At 41.4% G+C, this 25,973-nt stretch overlaps 1 protein-coding gene across 1 annotated transcript in view; it reads right to left on the bottom strand.

The window, feature by feature from the left end:
• The window catches only part of MEI4 (meiotic double-stranded break formation protein 4), a 364,267-nt gene that overhangs the window by 214,165 nt on the left and 124,129 nt on the right, over positions 1-25,973 (bottom strand). Inside the window, exon 3 of the mRNA XM_073626838.1 lies at positions 23,029-23,157. Coding sequence (XP_073482939.1) covers positions 23,029-23,157 — 129 coding nt within the window. The remainder of the gene's footprint in view (positions 1-23,028; positions 23,158-25,973) is intronic.

Here is a 25,973-nt window from a genome sequence, read left to right as displayed (position 1 = left end):
AACTCTATAAAGAGTTGGGAAAATGTATAGATTATGGCACATTTTCAAAGTAAATTTAAAAAAAATCTATCTATATTTTAACCAGACGTTTTCCAATGGGTCACTGAGTAACCAGTTCACAACATTGTACAACACATCCTTGCATGTAGCAAAAAATATGTAGACAGTGCAGGTACTATCAACCAACGAACCTACTTCAGTGGCTCCAGTTTTTTTGCCAGTTAAGTCCCTGTAATTGCTGCTATCTTCATCTTTTGAACGGTGAAACTTTTACAGTGTGTTGGTATAGTTTTGATTGCTTTTCTTTTTCACAAATACATACAAGGTCTTTTCGGAGTTTTGAACAATTGTGCAGTTGTCTACCAACAACAGGCTGAGAGACCCACAGATGAGAGACTGTGGAATGCAATGATAATGGCACATGCTGAGATCAGTAGTGGTAGCTGATCCAATCCATTTGAGACTAGCTATATTGCATGTTGTTTTGCACACTCATGGTGTCACTCAAGCAGCTGTAATTTGAAAACAGTTACTAATGCGGTAGGCTTTGTATGATAGCTTTGTGATGTCTGTTAAGGAGCATAGGCTCTCCCCACCATTAGGAGGCACAGTTCTAAGGGACTAAGGGCCACAAACGGAGAAAAAAAAGATTTGCTGAAATATTGTCAGTGGTGATTGGAGGGAAAGAGTATATGTTTATTTGCAATAACATTGATTATAAATCTTATACCCCACGCTGAAAGCTAGATCTAACCCCAGGAGAAAGAGGAAAACTACAGATTAAAATGGTCAAACTCCATTTTCACTTCTCCTGAGAATCAAATACTCCACCACTAGCTATTGGAATATTAAGGGATTAGAGGAAGATTACTGAGCAAATATCTGATTTCAGAGGCATTGCCATTAGGGTCCTGATAGCATTATGCCTTGTAAACACGGTCGGATTTTTCGACGGGAAATGTTCGATGGGGGCCTTTTGTCGGAAATTCCAACCGTGTGTAGGCTTCATCGGACATTTTCCATCGGAATTTCCACAAAATTTGAGATCTGGTTCTCAAATTTTCTGACAACAAAATCCGTTCGCGTAAATTCCGATCGTGTGTACACAATTCCAACTTACAAAGTTCCACGCATGCTCGAAATCAAGCAGAAGAGCAGCACTGGCTATTGAACATCCTTTTTCTCAGCTCGTCGTATGTGTTGTACGTCACCTTGTTCTTGACCTTCGTAATTTCCGACCAACTTTGTGTGACCGTGGGTATGCAAGACAAGTTTGAGCCAACATCCATCAGAAAAAAAACATGGATTTTGTTGTCGAAATGTCCGATCGTGTGTACGAGGCATAAGAGTGGTGAGCCTGTCAGGTACTCTCAGAATGGATTTTACATAGGTGGAAAGTGAATTGGTAAATTAATTTTACCAGTTAGTTGGGTAATCGATAATCTGTGTCACATATCTGACTGCCTCAGAAAGGCATATATGCTGTTAATTCAACTGATTCACCAATTACGAACTACGATGACATGTACAGAACATATAAAAATGTACTGGTATACTTGCTACCTTCCAAGTTCTATTATATTGGCCTATTTTAATGTTGCCTCCAAATCATCTTTTTATTTTTCCAGTTGATTGGCTATTTCCAAAAAAATGACTTCAAACCAGTGCATATTTTGCATTGAACAGGTTATAAATACCAAGAAGGTGGTTTATTACTTATATAATGACTCATTCTTATGTACACTGTTCCCTTTATTGCTACACTTTTAAAACACATCTTAATAAATCTTCAGTTTGTAAATGGCTTTGTTTTTGCTCTAATATGACAGCAAACAAGCAGAAAAATAGTAATAAATTTCACCTGACAGTTATACCTATAGATTAGAAATCAAATAAAGAAAAGGGAAAATGTATGCACGAGTGGTTGCATAATAATTTTCTTCGAACTTGCAAAGCTTATCAGGAATGAACACAAGGATTTCTAATGAACACGATCCACAAAGGAGCTTACTCCAGTATTTTGAATGAAGGCATTAGTATTACATCAAATTACACTATTACTTCCAGCTGAATTTAGCTTGACCAATTTATTGATATTCCTATGCAATACAGACTTGAATCCACCAAATTTGTCTAATGCAGTATTTCTACCCCCTTTACACACTGCAATAAAATTCATTATAACAGAACGACCAAAGCAATTTCCCTAAGCTAAAGTAGTCACCTGTCAGCTTTTGTTCACAGCTGTATAACCATAATTACTTGGTTCAGTAAAAAACAACACTGAATTTATATTTACACTAATGAGCTTCACTGAAGGCAGGTGAAACTGCATGCTGCAGTGTAAGTAATGAATTCTGTAATCCTTTAACCTGCTCAAAGTAAGTCACAGCATTTACCATTTCAATTCAGGAGGAAGTTGCACCTGTGCATTGTATACTGTTCCACATCGCCCAGACACCTCAAAGTATAAGTGGATGTTAAACTGGGGCCTTGAATACATAGGATTTTGTTATGCGTGGAGCCGACACATTCACATGTGCGCCGCTGCCCGCAGGGCATTCTCTGTACCAGATACCTGTGGCACAGCTGTGCACGCACAGAGGGGCGGGGAGCAGTTCTCACCTAGGGGAGAATTGCAAAGTGCTGCTTTGCAGTAGAAATAAAGTTGTTAAAAAATAAACCATTTGTAAAAGAAGAAGGGGATAGGAGACAGGTAAGCCCAACATGCCATTTAAAGGTGAAAATCCGCTGTAGATAGTTTAGGAAGCTTTTAGCCCCCGATCACACCAGTGCAACTTGTCATGCGATATGACAGTTTCAAATCACACTCACATCATATTGTCTGCATTGGAAACGGTCACATCGGTGCGACTCCGACTGCACTACTTTTTGCAAGTTCATGTGCGACTTGCATAGACATCTGTGCATGAAGTGCTTCTACTTAAGAAATCACAGTGTTGCAGTCTTCCTTGATTTAGATATTCTCAAATCAAAGGCACCTCCTCCGTATGGTTCACAAATAGCCATGCTCTTTGGTTGTAAATATAACATCAGGTACTGCATCGATGCTGGATTAGTTCATCTCACTACCTCTGAATACTCGTTGTCTCCGTCCTGATGTCCCCTATGGTTGCCGTGTAGCCATGCCCCAACGAGTTTCATAACTTCTGACTTCGTCACAGGGGGATTTTATATTTATAACCAAAGCACATTTCAGCTTTTAAATAAATATTGTGGCATGGTTATTGTACCATTGGAAGTTTCTTTTTTTTCTTATATGGTTTCTGGCCATTTGTGAACCATACAAAGGCATTTAATAACATCTATAAGAGCTGGTGCATTGAATCACAAGCTGTTTTGCCAACCATGACAATGGGAGGCATGTCAATTTGGTGAGTTCTTGTCTGATGGGGAGAGGGATCATCTGTGCACATGAGGAGGTGTCTTTGATTTGAGGATATCTAAATGAAGGAAGACTGCATCACTGTGATTTAATAAGTAGAAGCACTTTGGTGAATTTCACTAGCATTCACTGTGTGAATTTAGTTTATGGACGTTATGTTTGGATTTTTGTGATTATGTTTAAATTTAAATTTTGGGGAAAATAATTATTTGATTCCCTGCAGATTTTGTAAAAAATGCCGTTCAGTGAGTTAAATAAGTATATGATTCCCAAGCAAAACCTGATTTAGTACTTGGTGGAGAAACCCTTGTTGGCAAGCACAGAGTCTTATTTCTTGTAATTGATTACCAGGTTTGCACACATTTCAGGAGGGATTTTAGTCCACTCTTCTTTACAGATCTTCTCTAAACACTTATGCCGCATACACATGGCCGGACTGCCAGACAGAAAAAGTCCGATGGGAGCTTTCGGTCGGACATTACGACTGTGTGTACGCCCCATCAGACTTTTTCTGTCAGCATTTCCGACGGACTCTGATATAGAACATGTTCTAAATCATTCCATCGGAAATGCTGACGGAGTTTAGCCCGTTGGCAAGTCCGGCCTTGGGGGGAGCGGCATTAAGGTTTCTTGGCTGTCTCTTGACAACTCGAAGTTTCAGCTCCCTCCATCAATTTTTTATAGGATTAAGATCTGGAGACTGGCTAGGCCACTCCATGACCCTAATGTGCTTCTTCTTGAGCCACTGGAAGACCCATCCAGGACCCATCTTCAGTGTTCTGGCTGAGGAAAGGAGATTTTCATCCAAGATTTTACAATACATGGCTCCGTCCATTGGACCCTCAATGCAGCAAAGTAGGCCTGTACCTTTAGCAGAGAGACAGCTACAAAGCAAAATGTTTCCACCTCCGTGCCTGTAGGGATTGTGTTCTTAGGGTCATAGTCAGATATTTTCCTCCAAACACGGTGAGTCTAGTTAATACCAAAGAGCTCAATTTTGGTGTCATCTGACCACAGCACTTTCTCCCAATCCTTCTCTGAATCATTTAGATGTTCAGTGACAAACTTCAGAAGGGCATGTACATGTGCCTTCTTGAGAATGGAGACCTTGCGGGCGCTGCAGGATTTCAGTCCATGGCGTTGTATAGTGTTATTAATGGTTTGTTTAGTGACTATGGTTCCAACTGCCTTGAGTTCATTCACAAGCTCCTGCTGTGTAGTTCTGGGTTGATCCCTCACTTTTCCCATGATCATCCTTACCCCATGAGACAAAATCTTGCATGGTCTCTTTCTCACCAAGCTTCTCGCTGATGGTCTTGTAGCCCGTTCCAGCCTTTTGCAGGTCTTCAGTCTTGTCTCAACATCCCTTGACAGCACATTTGGTCTTGCCCATTATGTTGAGGTTTGAAAGAAAGAAAGAGATTCTGTGGACTGGTGTCTTTTATACACATAACGAGTTGTCGTTAGGAGCACCTTCTTAAATTGCCAGGACTAATCTGTGTATCACATGTTGGTTGGTAGGGGATCAAATACTTATTTTACTCACTGAACTGCAAATTAAATGGAGTTCCACCCACATTTTTCACTCCTCACCAAGGATGAGCTCAGGCGTGTTCACAACCCGCACGTGCAGAGCCCCCCAGGAAGTCGGCACTGCACAACTCTAATCACAGGCAGTAAGACATTTGCCCAATCCACAGCTGCAGAGAAATGTCTCACTGCCTGTGATTACCGCTGTGCAGTGCCGACTTCCTGGCGGGCTCTGCACGTGTGGCTTGCGAACATGCCAGAGCACTGCACATACGCAAGGTCAAAAAAAAAAGAAGCATCAGGCACTGTCTAAGAACCTTATGTGGGGTGATATGCTACAATCCTGAAAGTCTTAGCAGCTGGAAATAACTCCTGGGAGGGGGAGAGATAAACAAATGTTCCATGAAGCGCTTGGACTCCATGACAGTGAAGAAAAAGGAGCTCAGTCTTGGTGGTTTAAACAGCATCTATAACTGAATTGATAAAAAGTAATTTATTTCCACAAAATTTACAAACTTACATAGGAAATGCCATCTCTTAGAGCCTATGTTCTAACCACAGATCACAATAGGCCATGCGACCATGCCTGTCCTTGGATGGAAGGGACCTCTGTGTGTCACAGAGAAACCCAGCGGTACCATGGATACAGGTGTTGTATAGTCCCAACGGCAAGATGGATGATACCTGGGGAGCCTGAGGGGCCTCCACTCCATACGGAGGGTGATGTAAGCCCAGCCAAAAGCTCCACTTGTATCCCTACTGAAGCACTGTGCAATCGTGGCATCTGTCACTGACGTCACTCACCTGTGCCAATGGACCAGGTGAAGACCAATGGGAGAGGAAAGGGAAGAGAGGCACAGGGAGGCAGTCCACGTTTGTTGTCCCGTCACTGTGATGACATGTTTCGTGTCTATCGCTTTGTCAAGTCATGTTGCAGGTGCATGCTGGCTATCCAGGAAGAAGGACACTGTGGCTTCAGATGCCCACACTGGACATGGCGGTGCTGTGCAGGAACTTCACGAAGTGAGAAAACAAAGCTGCACAAATAGAAAACTGGGCAAAGTTTACAGTATACCTTTGTTACATTGCACAAGTATTCTAGGGGTATTTTTATCTTAAAAGTCATATTTCGGCCAGAACTCCGCTTTGATTTATAACATGTGTGTAGCAGTGCCCCCGTGGGGTCGCTGGGTGTTCTAACATCCACACATTTCACCCTGCTGGTCAGACATCCATTTTGGCACACTTTCCCAGACAATGAACAGTCTCTTGCTTGTTTTTGTTGTTTTTATTAGGGGATTAAACTTGGATGGGGAAAAGGGACATGGGATGCCCAGATAATGAATACTTCTCAATGAAATCAATTTTGGTTGAGTCTAGATTTGACAGTCTCTTCCTCTGCACATTTCATTTGCTTCACTTCACTGTCCAAATCTGGGTTCCTGTCTCCATTAGCACATGGCTAGGCCTCACTCTGAATAAGTCCTAAAGTTTTCCTAATAGCCCATTATAGACAGGGGTCTGCAGAAGAATAAATGTGCTAACTGACACTTGGTGGACTACTAATCCCAGCACGTCCGATGCAAATCCTGCCAGCCCTCGTGGCTGCAATGACTTGACTCCAAAACAACACCACAGTCTCTCCCTCTGGCTCCACATCCAAATCCTGGCATGTCTCTCCCAGAGCTTCACACTGCGCTTCTCACTCACTGACCCTGGCATGGATCCCTCCTGAATGACTTTCCTGGCAGTGCCCCCAACTGTCCTCTTCCTGCTCCTGTTCCAGGACACCTCTCGATGATCGTGTAGAGAGAGGCTCCCTCCCAGCTCCCGAGTTTCAGGCCTGAGTTCACCCCCCCCCCAGAAATGGGGTTCCCCCAGACCATGACAGTCTAACACTCCATCATTCAGTTCTTCCACCCAACAACTGCTCCCACAGCAGGCTGACCGTGGGTATATATAGGAGGCCTGCCCCCTGCCAATCCTAGTTGGGGATTGGTCCGGGCTCCTACATACACCCCATGTCACTCCAGCTCTCTGCCCTGCCTCTTTTCCAGAACCTTCTGAAAACCAGAGGAGGCGCCCAAGAGCTGAAGTACATGTCAGTCACCTGCTGCTACACTAAACCACTCCCCTGCCCCCAGATAAAAACAAACAGGCCTAGCTCACAGCATAGGCCTGCCTAAATTTACGTGCGCTGACAGTACAAAACAGATCCACTACTCTAGCACCTACCTACCTAAGGTAGCGGGTGCTACACTTGTATCATGTGTTTTTTTCTGGATTTTTGGTTGATATTCGGTCTCTATCATTTAAAAAATATAGCTATGATAATTATAGACCCTTCATTTCTGTGTAAGTGGGCAAACGTACAAAATCTGCAGGGGATCAAATCATTATTTTCCCCACTGTATGGATGTACAGTATAGATCACAGCACTACTTTCAAAGTGAATCATTTACACTTGAGAATTTTTTTGCATATGGTTTGTATTGTGGCAGCAGTGAAATTAATATAAATTTTATTTAGAATTTTAGAACACATGGAAAAAATTAAGATCTAGTATAATAGATTGGTATTTAGATTGGTAATTAGTTTCTCTATAGCGTGAAGTTTCATTCTTCACATTTATATCTTTTACAGTGGATGTATACCATTTTTTTTACTTACAGGTAAGCCTATAATAGGCTTACCTGTAGGTAAAATGAATATCTCTTAAACGGTTTAGGAGATATTCACTTTGCATGCAGCCATTGATGTCAGCAGCGCATGCGTTGTGAAGGCCCGGCTGAAGGTCCGGCAGACGCTGTCGAAACTTGCCAGGAAGAAGACTCCCACGCGCATGCGCAGTAATGACGTAATCATGGCTCCAGCTGCTCACATGGCCGGAGCCACGAACCTGGAAAAAACGCTGAGGGAACATGTCAGCTCCCTCGGCGTGGACCAGGATCAGATGCCGAGGCCTCGTTCTAAGGTATGTATTTCATAATGAGCTAGTATGCGCTGCATACTAGCTCATTATGCCTTTGCCTTAAAATTTCAGTGCGGGTATACAACCGCTTTAAGTGAATGTCTAGCATTAGGTAGACAATTTGAGCATCATTCAACATGTGAACCAGCATCTATTTCCACAGACTATATTGTCAAAAGTATTGAGATCCCTGCCTTTACACGCACATGAACTTTAATGGCATCCCAGTCTTAGTCCATAGGGTTAAATACTGAGTTGACCCACCCTTTGCAGCTTTAACAGCTTCAACTCTTCTGGGAAGGCTGTCCACAAGGTTTAGAAGTGTGTTGATGGGAATGTTTGATCGTTCTCCAAGAAGTGCATTTGTGAGGTCAGGCACTGATGTGGATGAGAAGGCCTGGCTTGCAGTCTCCGCTCTAATTCATCCTATAGGTTGATGTCAGGACTCTGTGCAGGCTAGTCAAGTTCCTCCACTCCAAACTCGCGCATCCATGTCTTTATGGACCTTGGTTTGTGCACTGGTCCAAATCATTTGGTGGAGGGGGGATTATGGTGTGGCGTTGTTTATCAGGGGTTGGGCTTGGCCCCTTAGTTCCAGTGAAGGGAACTCTTAAGGTATCAGCATACCAAGACATTTTGGACAATTTTATGCTCCCAAATTTGTTGGAACAGTTTGGGAAAGGCAAGCAAGGTCCATAAAGACATAGATGAGCGAGTTTGGGATGGAGGAACTCCCATAGACACACTCCTAAACCTTGTGGACAGCCTTCCCAGAAGATCTGAAGCTATTATCCCGTCAACGGGTGGGCCAACTAAATACTGAACCCTATGAACTAAGACTGGTATGTCATTAAAGTTCATGTGCTTGTAAAGGCAGGTGTCCCAATACTTTTGGCAATATAATGTATTTTACAGAATTGTAGTGATCTGTACAAAATATAAAATATGCACTTTAACTCTGAGTTTACAATTTGCAAAAAAAAAAAAAAAATGATTCTAATGATTGTTAAATCCTGATACTACTATCACTAGACTGGTCCTCCATTTTTTTTACAGCTGAACCATTCCAGCGGCAGTATGACAAACACTAGAGTATCATCAGATTGGATGCTGACTTCCCATCAATCCAATTTATCAAATCAGTAACAGAAGTCACAATGACCCCAATGGTCAGAAAGCCTGATCTCTCGGTACGCTGTGTGGCTAATAAAACACAGATTAGCAGCAGAAGTTACACAACTGTGTATTAACCACTTAAGCCCCGGACCATTTGGCTGGCCAAAGACCAGAGCACTTTTTGCGATTCGGCACTGCGCCGATTTAACTGACAATTGCGCAGTCATGCGACATTACTCCAAAACAAAACTGACGTCCTTTTTTCCCCACAAATAGAGCTGTCTTTGGTGGTATTTGATCACCTCTGTGGTTTTTATTTTTTGCGCTATCAACAAAAAAAGAGCAACAATTTAAAAAAAAAAGTAATATTTTTAACTTTTTGCTATAATAAATATCCCCAAAAACTATATAAAATGTTTTTTTCCCCTCAGTTTAGGCCCATACGTAATCTTCTACATATTTTTGGTAAAAAAAAAAAAAAAATCGCAATAAGCGTTTATTGATTGGTCTGCGCAAAAGTTATAGAGTCTACTAAATAGGGGATAGTTTTATGGCATTTTTATTAATATTTTTTTTTTTACTAGTAATGGCGGCAAACAGTGATTTTTATTGTGACTGCGACATTATGGTGGACAGATTGGACACTTTTGGCGCTATTTTGGGACCATTTTGGGACCATTTATACAGCGATCAGTGCGATTAAAAATGCATTGATAACTGTGTAAATGTGACTGGCAGTGAAGGGGTTAACCAGGAGGGGGCGCTGTAGGGGTTAAGTGTGTCCTAGGGATGTGTTCCAACTGTGGGGGGGGGGGGCTACATGTGACACATCACTGATCACCGCTCCCGATTACAGGGAGCTGTGATCAGTGACAGTGTCACTAGGCAGAATAGGGAAATGCTTGTTTACATTAGCATTTCCCCGTTCTTCAGCTCCGTGAGACAATTGCAGGTATGCCCGTGGACATCGAGTCCGCGAGACTCATGCTATCACACTCACGGAGCTCGCGGCAGGGTCACGCGCTTGTCGCCGGCGGTGCGCACGCGACCACACGACGGCAAATTCAAAGGGACGTACAGATACGCCCATTTGCACAGCCGTGCCATTCTGCCAACGTATATGTACATGCGGCGGGTGGCAAGTGGTTAAAGAAGTGTGTTAAAACTTACATATACAGTATCTGCTCCAGACTTTCACAGGTATTTTTAGTTCTGCATGCTGCCCTCTGTTTCCTATTGGACACTGAATCATTGAAAATGCTACACGTTTTCTAAAACACAACTCTTCATTCTGCACTTTGCACTATACAATATGTTTCCTATTCTACACCGCTTTAATCCATACACTATTCTGCGTGTTCCCAATTCCACACTGTGTTATTCTGCATGCTGCACTGTTCGTTCCCATATTCTATACAGCTTCATTTTTGCATGCTGCGCTATAGGTCTCGTATTCCACACTAATATCCATATTCTACATGCTGCTCTGAAAAATTCTTATTTTTATTAATTAGTATTTTTACTATATATGCTTTATTGTACATTACACACTCTATTACAAGATGTTTATTGTTTCAGTGACTGGTTGTTAAATAATGTCCAACTGTAATCTTAAGTAACTAGTGTTTGAAAAAAGATGCAGAAGTTAGCAGTGGTGGAAGAGGGGTGCAAAGGTGAGTGTTGGATGCCTTAGACACTGGTGAAAAAACTGAGGACTCCTAGAAGGAGGAGGGGTTATATAGGGGAGTCAACTTCCTGTATTGGTTATACCAGTGTCAACACCTGAAGGTAGGCTCATAACCCACCAAGTAATTACTTGAGGCTCTGTGTCCTATGATGTACGATAAAGAAATATACATAGCTAGCCTTTAAATTAATAATAAAACAAAAAAATAATAATAATTACCTTATTACCATATCTAAAAACAAAGAAAAAAAAACATTGATATATTGCAGCTTATAATCCTTAGATGAGATGGCTGCATTAATTTTTTTTCTTAGGCTTTTTTTCTAATATTTTAACATGGTGATTTCACATGGTGATCCGGCCAGTACCACACTTTCTACCTTAGGGTGGCTACATTTATTTTTTCACTGTATCACTGAAGAAGCAATGTAGCAACCCTCAGACAGCAACATTATCAACCTTCAGAGAGGGTAATTCTAGATGAAATAGTAGATTTAGATGGACTTTTGCATGAGTCTGAGCAATACATTTCTTTATTCTGCACTGTACTTTATTATAATTAATTGGGAGGGAATATAGCTCAACGATCCCTTCTCTATAAGCATGTTTATTTTCTAAACGCTGATGGTAAATTGCTGCCGAATTCCCTGTATAAATGAATTAGGCCAACTAGATTTATGTCAACACAGTTTATGGTTACTAAAGTGCAGCACCTACACATATAAGATTTCACTAGACGTTATTATATTCTTTTTTTAATCCTTTTTATATAGCTCTTCTAAAGCTGACTACTAACTCCCCTGGTAAATGAGCGCCCCCATGTGGTTCTTTTTATCTGGTACATACTGTAAATAAAAATTGGAAATTTTAGGATGTAATACGATGATTTTCCTTTATATGCTGTAAGGCCGGGTTCACACTGGTACGACACGACAGTCGCATACAGAGGCGTAGCTTGAAGCTTGTGGACCTTGTTGCAAAAGTTGACCTGGGGTCCCCCACTAACACCTGTCGCTTCCACCACACACCGACATACTCCCATTGCATGCCGAGTGGCTAAAGAGCAGGGATGTGAAACCTTTGAGAGGTGGAGATCTACTCTAAAACCATGAAAGCTCCAAGATCACTGGGGTTCGGCACCCTTCTCTTTTTTTTTTTCCTTTTAAAATGAGTAGGGTCAACAAAACTAAAGGGAAAACTATAATAAAACTATTGTGACTGTAAAAATATAAACGTAGTCTATTTTAAAAGTGGACAGTGTCAGTGAAGCAGTGCACAGCAAGTGGACAGCTTCAGTAGGGCAGTGGACTTTGACCTGTACTGAGAAACAAGAGGCAGAGGGTTTGAGGCAACTGTGGACTGTCATGGTATGGCAAGGATCTGTATCGAAAACCAAGTTCTGGTAACACAATCTTACACACCTCCAGCTCACACCCGGCTCCACTTATTCGCAGCATACCTTATGCTCAATATCTACATTTATGCAGAAATTGCTCAACAGATGAGGATTTCCTTAATCAGGCAGATATCTTAAAAAGCAGCCTTTTGGTTAGAGGATATTCTAGATCACTTCTTAAGAAGGCTTTCAATAAAGCCCGATTGGCTCATATTACTCTGAACATACACCTGTGACCAGAAACCTAATTAACATGGGATAATTAACTAATCCCTTTAGACAGCCTAGAAGACTCAGACATGACCTTTAGGTCAGACTGGCCGTCTTGTAGTTCAGAAAACACAATCAACATAGACTCTTCTTCACACAATAGCAGAGTTAATTAACACAAACAACAATGGGGATCTAATGACTCTTAGATCCCATAGTAGACTTATTTACAATACACATTTTAGCAGACAACAGACAGACAGGTGTTGGAATTTACATCAGCATCTCCTAACAGTATCTGTCCCAGCATTATGAATCAGCCACTATTTCTAATATGGCAAATCCAGGGTCCCCAGAGTCTGTGTGTCCTGGGGGACCAGGACCCGAATCCACAGTAATGCTGCCTCAAGGATCCCCAGGCATACAGCTCACAAAGAGCACCGTTCCCCCAAATGCCAGGGCCCAGGATCGATCGGCAAGAGGCTAGCATACAGTCCACTCCAAAACTCTCTCTCCCGGCTAGGTCTGTCACAAGGTGTAGGGCAGATCTTTTGTACAAATCTTCCACTAAAACCTCTGTTCATACAGTCAAATTTGTCACACGCTTCTCCGCCCATGAGTCCAACTTGCGAGCCTCTATGTCTCGCTATTGGCATCTCCTGGCCAAAGATCAAGGTCATGACGCTCGCTGGATAGGAGCCAAGCATATCTCCCATTATAGGGCTGGTTGTAGGCATGGACGGCAGCTTTTTGTTCCCCTGGAGCTCTTCCTTGAGGTAGGCCTTTTGTAAGCATGGATGATTTGTTATGTGCGGCCATGGCGCCGCCATCTTTGATACACACACATTGTTTATCCTTTCATTTTTAAATCTCTTACTCCTAATTTGATCTTTTGCCCATCTTCTAGGATGTTGTGGCTATGGTTTAGTCCACACTATTTCCATGCATCCTGCATGGGCACTTTTTGATCCCTGGCCTCAACGATGAATTATCCCATGCATTCTAATCACCTTAACAGGGTAAGTTACTATATACTGGCTGCTCTCACTCAAGCTGATCCATTTCAATGGGGTTTTTAGCAGTGCTCACATAATATCTAGTTGTTTAAACAGTAGGTGTTACATACACACATTATTTATATATATATATATATATATATATATATATATATATATATATATATATATATATATATATTTATTAAGATCCTCAGAGCACAAGTCGGGATCAATGAAGATGATAATCTGACTTTGATCCGACTTCAATGATATTCAATGAGCTGAAGACCAAAGTCGGACCAAAGTAGTGAAGGAACCTTTTTCAAAGTCGGACCAGTTAAGATGGTTCTCATAGGGAACCATTGATTTATACACGTCATGTGACATGTGCTCCCAAAGTCAGAACATATGTCGTACCATTGTGAACCCGGCTTAAACCTGATTTAGGCGTATATTGCAGTGTGGTCCTGTTGTGCCTCCTGTGGTCACACTAGAATCTCTTGCTTTGACACCAATTTTAGGTCTTTCTAACTGATGAATGACAAACCATAGGGTAAGCATGATTGGGCCAACATTGTGAATATTATGTAGTATTGTGACTAATGTAATGTTATGCTATTGCTAGATTGGTTATTTATATTTAGTTTTTCAATACAGTAAATATCAGTGGTTATTTCCCCCTGAAGAAGCCCCACTGGGCGAATCATTTTGGGAGTGTTTATCCTTGTACTGCTGTAAAAGTAAGGACAAGACCATGTTAACAGTTTATTTGTTTTTTATATATGGAGTTTTTTAAACTATGTATTCCAAAACATTTTTTTTCAATGTAGTCAAATACCATCTATTACAAGCACCTCTAAAGTCCCATATTTACTTTCTCCCATATCTTCTTAAGAAGAAAAAAATACACTTTATTGCATTTTATGCACACAAACACATTATAATACACACAAAACATAAAACTGCGCTGTTTTAATAACTGAAGCATCAAAAAACAGCCATAACCTCTACTGTGAGATATAGCATAGTCCCTTGCGCTAAGAAATATTGAGTCAGACACCAATAAGGAAAAAACAATCCCAAAAATGGAAAAGAGGTTCTGTGATAGCATCTGCACTATCTTCCTTCTTAAACTGTAAGATCTAGCGATAATCCCCTCCACCATAGGCAAAATGGTCACTTAACCAGATTGCATGGACCTTCTGTCTAAACCCAGCCAGGGCCTTTAAGCGTCCCAGGAGTCTTAGGACATATGGAATCCCGATGCATGTATCGATATCACAAATGGTCCCCAAAATATAAAAGACTCGCCATAGTGTAAAAAATCCTTAAAACATTATTGTAGATATAAAATATTGCACTTACAATGAGGAGAGCATGTAATCACGTTCAAATCAAAATCAAGCTGGCCGGCTATTCACAGCTACCCGTCCTTCTGGGATCTAAGAAGAGTGGTGACGTCAGAACGGCCCTATATGTTTCATCATAAGATGGCGTCATCCGGGGGACACGGGCGGCATGCTGAGTCACCGCACTATATACAATACAACCTAACCATGCCTCAGTCTGACCCTCGGGTGGCCAATCGCGCATGGATAGCAAATCTAGCAACGGAAATCCCATATATACATAGCGGCATTAAACCACAGAATACAATACTCAAATAGGTGTAAAGCAAATTACTGTTGAAAGAATAGCTATCACCTAAAAATTACCAAATAGCTGCCTCAACCACCTAGACACCATTGAGTGACAGGAAGTCTCATGAATTATCTACAAGGGATTACTCCACTGAATATTACATGGATGACATCTAGTGGCTACAAATTACATTACATCACAAACGTACCCCAAGACCCCTTTCACACTTGGGTGGTGGGGGCATTAGCGGTAAAGCGCCGCTAGTTTTAGCATCGCTTTACCGTTGTTATAGCGGCACTTTTCAGCCGCTAGCAGGGTGCTTTTAACCCTTGCTAGCGGTCGAAAGGGTTAATAGCGCCCGTGTTGCGGCGCTTCCAAATCGCTTTGCAGGCGCTTTGGCAGCTCTGTCCATTCCTTTCAATAGGGAGGATATTTTGGGGAGCAGTGTATACACCACTCCTGCACTGCCCCAAAGATGCTGCTTGCAGGACTTTTTTCCCATCCTGCAAGCGCACCGCCCCAGTGTGAAAGCACTCGGGCTTTCACACTGGGGTGACTTGAGAGGCGCTTTTCAGGTGCTTTACAGGCACTATTTTTAGGGCTAAAACGCCTGCAAAGCGCCCCAGTGTGAAAGGGGTCTAATGGTTGTAATAGCTGCCTAAACCAAATAGATGATACTCAGCAACAGGAAACCCCATACTTTGTCTACAAGAAGTCACGCCACTAAAACCCAGAAAAGCGGCATCTAGTGGCTAAGAAAAATATTGCACTAAAAGGGCGTACCTAAAACAAGGACAGTAAATAATCAGTTTCACATGATCCCAAAATATTATTTTAATTCAAAGAAATTAATTAAATAGTTTGACCAATCTATCCATAAGGATATCATTAGGAAATAATGCAACATTAAACATACTAGACCAACTATAATTACTGAAACACTTCGCTAATAGTTGAATTGAAGAAAAGAAAAAAACAATAAATGAATAGAGGTGAAAAAGAGCAGAGTAACCCCTATATTTAACCAAAAGTAACCTCTCAAATTGTTACATTCTGGAAGCACAACCCATTAAGACCATTATGGACTGTTCCATAGGAGCGTTTTCTTAGGGACCTGTTGGAAAACACGTTAAGACAGTTATGAACTGTTCCAGTGGTATGCGCCCTTTAGGCACAAAGCGGAAAATGTTGGAATTCAACATGAATTAATATCATATTTCTGGAGGTTTACTTCCTCATTGATACAGCCAGGTGGCCTAGGTTGGAATGTAGCCAATTAAGCCTAACTCTGCATGACAATACTGACCCTGATCTGTCTATGAGAATTCCTGATTAACTACTCTCCAAGCAATCTTCAAAGAGAGCATGGCTGGCAAGATAATTGATGAGTTGAGCTACAGAAGAGCAAAAACCAAGATATCGATTAAGATTTGACTCAGGTCGGACAGTGGCGATTCATGGACAAACGCTGCCCCCTAGTGGACAATACAGCAGGACGGTCAGTAATATAATCTGTTGAGGAGGAATGCCCCAGGAACACTCTGATTAGTCCAAAACCGAATTGGGCTGGCAATGGGAGGGGGTTTATATGAGGTGTGATTGAGGTTTGTAAAAAGGGCTGTTGTAACCAAAGAGCTGTCTCTTTTCCGATGCTGGCCTTTGCCTGAGCCTCATGGCTCTCTCTCTCTTTGACCACCTTGAGACCTTGCTCTGGATGGTCGTTTGGGCCTAAGCTATGCGGCCCAGAGCGCTCTTTTAACAACTGGAGACCAGCCAATGAGTCTATTCTAGAGGATGTGATAAATATATTCTTATATTATGTTCTGATTGTAAGCTTTATAATATTGTAATATCTGTTAATACTTGCATGTTAGCATTTCCTGTCATCTTGGGCAATACATAAGTTTTATAAGGCCGTGTGCTTGATTTCATAGCTAACCTTGTATTATAGTGATATTATCAGTAACATGTGCTTAGAGTTTATTATAGACTAACTATAGGGATTAGACAAATTAATATATAGGTACAATAATATTTACATTTATTGTACATTTTTACTTCAAGGACCAAACCCTATACAATCAGTATAGGCTACCGGAAGTGCCACAATTGTCTTAATGGCGTCACACAGCATTAAATTTAACACAAGTGACATCTAGTGGCAAAAAGTGATACAACAGGGACATCAAAATTAGGGTTTTCCTAGACTCAATCAGGGTATAAAAAGACCGGTCGAACAAAGAGAGGAACTAGAGGGGGGAGGCGGTTACAATCAAAAAAGAAAAAAAAAAAGATGTAAAAGGAATTGGAAAATACAATTTAAGCAGTAAGGTTTTAACTGACTCAAAAAAAACGATTTTGGATAGAGGTTTGAAGTTTGCCCGTCTAGAAGGCTGAACCAATTTCAGACATACATGGATGTACACAAACTTGTATGCAAATGTAATATCAAACGCTATTTAATAACGAATCCCATCAAAGAGAAAAGGGTAATTTTGTCTGACATGTTATTTGTCCAAGATACACAAGAGTCTTACCTGCCCCCCGCTGCCCAGCCTGGTGTGTTCCTGTCTGCTGCCCAGCCTGATGTGTTCCTGTCCGCTGCCCAGCCTGATGTGTTTCTGTCCGCAGCCCAGCCTGGTGTGTTCCTGCCCGCTGCCCAGCTTGAAGTGCCTGCTGCCCAGCTTGAAGTGCCCGCTGCCCAGCTTGAGATGCCCACTGCCCGGCTGGACACCATGGACTTTCCCCAGCAACGGCTAGTTGGAGCGTCCGGAGGCTGCTCCTTCGAGGGGCGGTACTGTCAGGAAAGGTCCCCTCCGCTTGTAATATTGATCATTTGGCATGCAGTACTGAGGTCCACCAGCAGGTGTCTCCTGGCAGTTTGGAGTTGTCAGAAGAGCTTTTCCCTGCTGGTATTTTGTCACCTTTGGGTCGCAGTACTGGTGTTCACCAGCGGAGGGATCCTGGCAGTATGGAGCAGGTATTCCCCTCTGCAGACAGGTGTCACCTGACTTTAATTAGCAACTGCAGTAAAAATACCCGGCAGGTGCACACTCATCTTGCCTTGGTATTGTCCTTGAGCCCTGACCTGCAGCCTGCATCCTGTTACCTGATTCCTGAAACCTGATTCTTGTAGCCTGTTGATCCTGTTCCCTGTCTGTTTCCTTGCTCTGGACCCTGAGCTTTGTATCTGACCTGTCCCTCCTGTGATCCATCCATCCTCTCTTGTCCTGTTTGTTTCCCTTCCCCAGCTGTTGACCTCCCGTTGATGACCCTGGCCTGGCTCTGTTTATGATCTTGGTATTTACCTTACTTGTATATATTTGTTCTGTTATTATTATTTGTGGGGTTCTGTTTTGTATTGGTGGTGGTGCACTGAGTGATATTGGAGGTGGTTGTGTTATATTTATTCATTTATCTTTAATAAATCATTTATATTTTCACTTATACACGTCTGGGTTTCTTCTGTTGCAGTCCACACAGTTCTGGTCTTATATGGTACATGACATTGAGAACCAATTTTCTCGTCAGGACAGAGGTGTCGCCATGGGGGCTAAATATGCCCCCCAGCCTAGGGCATCTTTTTTTTGCTAAATGGGAGGTGGATGTCATCTATGTCCAACAGAGACCCCAGGTGGTCTTGTGGGCCAGGTACATAGATGACATCCTCCTCCTATAGGATGGTAGCGGCCCAGATTTAGACGAGTTCATAAGCTCTCTGAAAGACAACAGGGGACTCCATCTGAGCTATGAAGCTAGTTTAGAAGAGGTCAACTTTTTGGGATCTTAAAATTTCCATCAAGGAGGATAGAGTTTTCACTTCCACATGTTTCAAACCTACTGATAGGAACACTTATATCCCCTTAGATACCTGCCACCATGCATCTTGGCTTAGGGTAGTCCCTAAAAGCCAATATATGTGGTTAAGGCATAATTGCACTGAGGTGAGCGAGTTCAAAACACAGGCTACTATTCTGACAAATAGATTCGCTGAGAAGGAATATAAACGTGAGTCTCTCCAGGCTATAGTTGGTGACATCCAGGAAATAGATAGAGCTGCTTTATTTGAGGAGAAACCCACGAAAAAGAAAAAAAAAAAAAGTATACCTTGTCCTCTCCCCCATTCATAACCACTTTCTCCATTCAGCATCAGAACATAAAGTGCCTGATACAAAGACATTGGTAATGAAAGAGTGCTCAGCACCGTTTAACCACTAGACCCCAAGTAATCTTTAGAGGTGCTCCCTCCCTCAGGGATAAGATTGTGCCAAATGTGTATAACCCTCCATCTAAGAAATTATGTTTCTTCCATAATCTTACAGTATACTACCAATGTAGAAAGTGTCAGGTTTGTACCATCAATGGGAAATAGACTAGAAGAAAAAGTGGCTTAGTCTCTACTAGCACATCTTGTGCTTTTTGAGATAAAGCCATTCATTACGTGTTCTACGACAGGGGTTGTATATTTGTTACTGTGCCTCCGTGGGTTGCAACATGTGGGCAGAACCAAGCGAGTCCTACCGGTGAGGCTCAGTGAACATAATAATATTAGAAAAAGGTTCAAACACAATTCAGTATCCAAACATTATGCAGCAGTGCACAATAGAGACCCCTCGAACACAATATTTTTGGATATAGATAAATATAGCCCTCATTGGAGGGGTAGCTCTCTAGTTAGAGCGATCTCTAAGTTAGAAATGTCTTGGATACATAGTGAAATCCTATGTCCCACATGGTTAAGGTATAGATGTGGCGGTCAACACATTTATTGACAATTCCTAATCCATTAATTTTGTGACTATTTTTTATACGTCCTAATGTTAAAAAAGTTAAGCTCCGATCTGAATCTTGGTTGGCTGTCATGGTGGATGTCATCTATGGGGGGTATGGGTTTCACCCCCAATTGGTCAAATTTTTTGGTGCCATATTTGTTCTAGATATCATTTTTGAAGACTTCAGTGGTGTGTTTTTATTTTATTTTCTCCAATTTAGATTTTAGTGGTGCCATTTTATTTAGGGAATCAAACATTTTTTGTTGACATAACTATATAATGAGAACAGAATATGTTAATTGCCACTAGATGTCACCTGCGTTAAATAAAATGCTGTGTGACCCCATTAAGACAATTGTGGCACTATACTGATTGTATAGGGTTTGGCCCGGTAGCCTATACTGATTGTATAGGGTTTTTTGTCCTGAATGTAACTATTTGAGAGGTTACTTTTGGTTAAATTTAGGGGTTACTCTGCTCTTTTTCACCTCTATTTATTTATTGTTTTTTTTTCTTTTCTTCAATTCAACTATTACCGACATGCATTTCAATAATTATAGTTGGTTTAGTATGTTTGATAGTGCATTATTTCCTAATGATATCCCTATGGATATATTGCTCAAACTATTTACTTAATTTCTTTGCATTAAAATAATATTTTGGGATCATGTGAGGCTGATATTTTATTGTCCTCGTTTTAGGTACGCCCTTTTAGTGCAATATTTGTCTTATCCACTAGATGCCGCTTTTCTTAGTTTTAGTGGCAGGACTTCTTGTAGATAAAGTATGGGATTTCCTGTTGCTGAATATCATCTATATGGTTTAGGCAGCTATTACAACTATAAGGGTACATTTGTGATGTCATGTAATTTGTAGCCATTAGATGTCTCTCATGTTATATTCATTGGAGTAACCCCTTGTAGATAATTCATGAGACTTCCTGTCACTCAATGGTGTCTCAATGGTGTCTAGGTGGTTGAGGCAGCTATTTGATTGCTTGATGTTTGTTTGCTCATCATTTCCCTTGTGGAAATTCTTAGGGGATAGCTATTCTTTTAATAGTAATTTGCTTTACACCTTTTTGAGTATTATATTCTGTGGTTTAATGCCCACTATGTATATGTGCGATTTCCATTGCCAGATTTGCTATCTATGCGCGATTGGCCACCCGAGGCTCAGACCGAGGCGTGGTTAGGTTGTCTATAGTGCAGTGACTCAGCGTGCCCCAGATGAGGTCCTCAGGAAGAAAAGCATAGGGCAGATCTGCGAATAGCCAACCGGCTTGATTTTGATTTCAATGCTATTACATGCTCTCCTTGTTGTAAGTGCAATATTTTATATCTACAATAAAGTTTTTAGGATTGCTTACAATATGGCGAGTCCTTTATATTTTGGGGACCGTCTGATATTGATACCTGGATGGGGATTCCGTATGTCCTAAGAGACTCCTGGGACGCTTAAAGTGTCACTGACCTGTGATAGAAGGTCCGTGCAATCTGGTAAGGGGATTATCAATAGATCTTACAGTTAAAGGTGGTAGATGGTGCAGATGCTATCACAGAACCTCTTTTCCACTTTTGGGACGTTTTTTCCTTATTGGTGTCTGACTCAATACTTCTTAGCGCAACTCTTTGTACGATTTTTTGGTAAAATGTAAAAGATGATATTAGATAAATAGATACTTAACATGCCCCTGGGATGGCGCCAAACTAAAGTGCCTGATATTCTCCATAGGCGAAGCTTTAAACATTTTTACAGGTTGCCAGTTTAGAGTTACAGAGGAGGTCTGGCACTGGGAATTATTGCTCCTGCTCTGAGGTTCACGACGATACCTCAAATCTGTGGTGCAATCATCATTTACATATGTGTGCGGGGCTTATATATGCATTTGCATTTGTGAATGGACCAAAGGGATGCTATTATGAACAACATCCCTTGTGATAGGTCCTCTTTATGGAGAGATCTGGGGTCTATTAGACCCCAGATCTCTCCTCTTGCCTCCAATGCAGCTGATCAGACACAGATTGGTCTGGCTGGCTGCTTTCCTGGCAGCTAACAGCGAGGTAAACAGAGAGGCAGAAATACTAGTCGCTCACAGTTTCAGGGGTCACAGAGAGGGAGGAACAACCTCAGTTCCCCTCTCTCTGTGCTGTGCATCCCTTGCCACATTCCACAGCACTCCTGGGCTCTGCGCTCAGACAGGAGAGCCCAGGAAAGGCGACGGTGGCAGGAGGGGCAACAACAACCCCCTTCCCCCTATTCAGCCACTCAAATCACTTCTGCCTAAAAGAGAATCGCCGGCTGAAAATTCTGATAGTGGGATGATACCTGTAATTGCAGGCATCACCCCAGTATAAATGCTGCAACACGAGGACTTCATATGACGGCCTATTGTCGGCAAGTGGTTAGGTTCTTTACATACATGTTTAACATTTAAGGTCCTAACTTCAGCTTACATGTTTTAAGCATTAAGTTTTTTTTTTCCTTTTGGGATAACGGTTTTAACTATATGAATGAAAGCTGGCTATTGTAAGCTCTGCTCTCAGTGTTAAATGATTTGTCTCAGCCCTCTAACTACCACTTGTATTGAACAATTTGGTCTGTTAAAAGGAAAATGAAAAATAGTAAAGTTACTGACAGAATTAACAGCTGAAAAAAGACTGAAAAAAAGGAAATTAAAGCAGCCTCCACATCTAAAAAGACAGGTAGGCTGCAATACTGTATATTACATTATTGATTGAAAGTAGAAGTGAAATATCTGTGCCCAGGTGAATCTATGCATATATTAGCTGCTGACACTAAGACTAGATGCACGGCAAAACAGATATATACAGTATAGTTAATGTTAGGGCTGGGGAAAAAATCAGTTCAAATCCTGAATCGAGTTGAGAGGTTAAATCGATTTAAAATTTAAGCAAATTGATTTTTTTTTATTTTTTTTTTTCACCGCGTCGGTCCTTAGTAGCTGTGGGCAGGAGTTTTTAGGCGAGGCCGCGGCATCGGCCTAGTCCGCAGCTTCGGCCTAGTCCACGAGGCCTGACGCCGCGGAATAGGCCAAAGCCGCGGCCTCACCTAAAAACTCCTGCCTGCAGCTCCTCAAGACCAGCGCGGTGTCCAAAAAAAAAAACTTGATTCACGTGAATCGTGAATCAAGTTTTTTTTTAAGAAAATCGCAGATTTTTTTTTTTTAGAAAACTGCCCAGCCCTAGTTACTGTATATACCTATATTACATTATTGGTTTTGCAAATAAAGCAGCTAAACACAATTTTAAATCCTAATTAAAAAATTAGAGTAACAAACCTGGTGTTGGAGAAGCTCATCAACAAAATTCTTGATTTCAGAAAAAAGGAGATGTATTAAGGGTCCATTAACCTTGGAACATTTCCCCAGCTGATACAGACAATCTACCATAGCTTGCTGATTCTGAAACTAAAATAAATTAGCTATCAGTAAATGGAAGGCATAGCAACATAAAATAAAACATTTTTTACATTATAATCAACATATAATCAAGACCCATCTAATAAAATGAGCCTGCACTGCCACAAAAGACAGTAAATATAAAGCAGAGCAGGCACCAAAGTTTGCCAGATCTTATGCAGCATCCAGGTGGGAGGTGGGGGGGGGGGGGGGTGCAGGGTCAGGTAGGAACATTTTTTCTTAATAAAGTTGGTTCCCCTACTTTGAAAAAAAATATTTGAAAGTACCCTATATAGGATTTGGGGGGTGGGGTGAATACTTACATTTTGAAGGCATTGTCCATCCCCGTGATGTTAACGCTGCTTGAACCTACAGAAGCTACTATGCTAGGGTGACTAGAATTCTCCACTTTTAGGAGATTTTCCCTCGGGTGGCTTCAGGGTGGCTTCAGGGTAATCCATCTTAGCAACATTTCTCTGATTGGTCTGGAGCAGGAGACGGGGGTGTCTGCTCCTGGCTGTGTCCAGGGTTATTGATGATGTTACATGTCAATATTATATGGTCTTTCCAGTCCCTCCCTTCTTGGTTTGTTTGTAATTGTAATTGTATAGGGTTCGGTACACCCTGCTTGGGTGTAGCAAATGGTTTCTCAGGAAACAAGCACTTTCATGTAGGGTGCCATTCACCTTAACTCAAAAGTGGGGATTCAGGGGACTCCAGAGGGCTTTAAAAAATGATTTGACTTTTTTGCCAAAATCACTTTGCAAAATCCTTCTTGCACACAGGAGAAGTGATGGGACTGGTGGCAATGCTAGGCTGAATGAGGGCACACTAAAAGAAAAGTCTAAGTGTGTCTTAATGTGCAAGCATGCTGTGCAGTGTATACTTGCATATGATGGCAAAAACCCACCAACCATGATGCAGAATTTGTTCCATTTTACCTACTTGAAGACTGGACTGTCTAGGCCATTTTTCCGTGTTTAGCGATGTCACATTTTGAGTGACACCCAGTCATGCAATACTGTACCTATATGAATTTTATATCATTTTTTTGAGACATATAGAGCTTTATTTCAGTGATTTTTTTATCACGACTGTGTTTTTTTAAACTTTTACGTTAAAAGAATAAAGACCAAATATTTTGAAAAAAAAAAATTGACCCCCTTTATGAAAAAAAAATACAATACAATGTAACTAGTAAGAGGTATTGTAATTTTATGTCACAATCTTATGAAAAATGTAGAAATTAAATTTGTTTTTTTTTTCACAAAGTTGCCCTGTTTCCAAGTTATTTCACACACACACTCATCATGAATACTTACAATTACACATCAAAATACATTCTGCTACTCCTCCTGAGCATGGGAATACCACATGTGACTTTTTCACAGCCTAGACACTTGGAGAAGTCCAAAATCCAAGGAGCACATTTTGGCTTTCAAGGAGCATACATTACGTGTTTAATATCGTGACTACCTCTCATATTACTGGAGTCCCTGAAGTGCCAAGACTGAGGAAACACCCACAAAATGACCATATTTTGGAAAGCAAACACCCCAAGGTATTTATAGGAGGCATGGTATTTTAAAGACTTAATTTTTTGCCACATGTTTTTGGAAATGGAAAATGAAACTGTACGTACACAAAGTCATTAAAGTGGTTGTAAATGCATTTTATGCATTAAGATAAAAAGCCTTCTGTGTGCAGCAGCCCCTCTCAGCCCCCCTAATATTTACCTGAGCCCCATCTAGATCCAGCAATGTTGCAGCAGTGTCTTGGCTGTCCAGGATTCCCCTCCTCATTGGCTGAGACAGCATTGGCTCTCGCTGCTGTCAAAGTCAGTCAGCCAATAAGAAGAGAAAGGGGGTGGGGCCGGGCCATGGATCCATGTCTGAATTGACACACGGAGCTGTGACTCAGCTCAGGGTGCCCTCACAGCAAGCTGCTTGCTGTGGGGGCACTCAACAGGAGGAAGGGGCCAGGATCACCCAAGCGGGACCCGAGAAGAGGAGGATCTGGGCTGCTCTGTGCAAAACCACTGCACAGAGCAGTTAAGTGTGACATGTTTGTTATTTTTGACAAAAAAAAGAAACAAGACTTTACAATCACCTTAATTAATAAAATATTTCTAACACACGGCATAGGCATACGTAGAATCACACCCCAAAACAGATTCTGCTACTCCTCCAAATAATGATTTTCACAGCCTAGCCACATAGAGAGGTTCAAAATCCAAGAAGCACCTTCAGAATTTCTAGGGGCAGAAAGTAGGCATCTAATTTCTTAACTACCAAACACATTTTTGAAGGACAATGGAAGCATCTATAAAATAACCGCACTTTGGAAAGCAAACACCCCAAGGTATATTCTAAGAGGCATAATGAATCTTTTGAAGACTTAATTGTTTGCCACAAGTTTTTGATGCAGAATGAAAATTTATTTTTTACACAAAGTTGTCAATAAATAAGATATTTCTAACACACAGCATGGGCATATTTAGAATTATACCCAAAACACATTCTGCTACTCCTTCCAAGTATTGTGATATCACATGTGTGAGACTTTTTCACAGCTTAAAGCGGACCTTTAGTAATTTTTTCATCTTTCCATCTATTATATCTTCTGCCCTTGTTGTTTTAACTTTGGATAGTAAAACATAATTTGTTTGCCAGTAAATACCTTATACAGCACACTTCCTAGTTTTTGTCTGGTCATTAGCCTAAGCTTATGACATCATGCACAGCTCTCTCTCTCACTATCTTGAGAGTTTGCCAAAAAGGGAGGGGGATGAGTCATAAGAGGGCCAATGATAGCTGCAGAGCTGG

Source organism: Aquarana catesbeiana, linkage group LG04 (genome assembly GCF_042186555.1).
Source record: "Aquarana catesbeiana isolate 2022-GZ linkage group LG04, ASM4218655v1, whole genome shotgun sequence".
NCBI classification, from domain to species: Eukaryota; Metazoa; Chordata; class Amphibia; order Anura; family Ranidae; genus Aquarana; species Aquarana catesbeiana.
The sequence above is the reverse complement of the archived record's forward strand: the minus strand, read 5'-3'. Positions and strand labels throughout refer to the sequence as shown.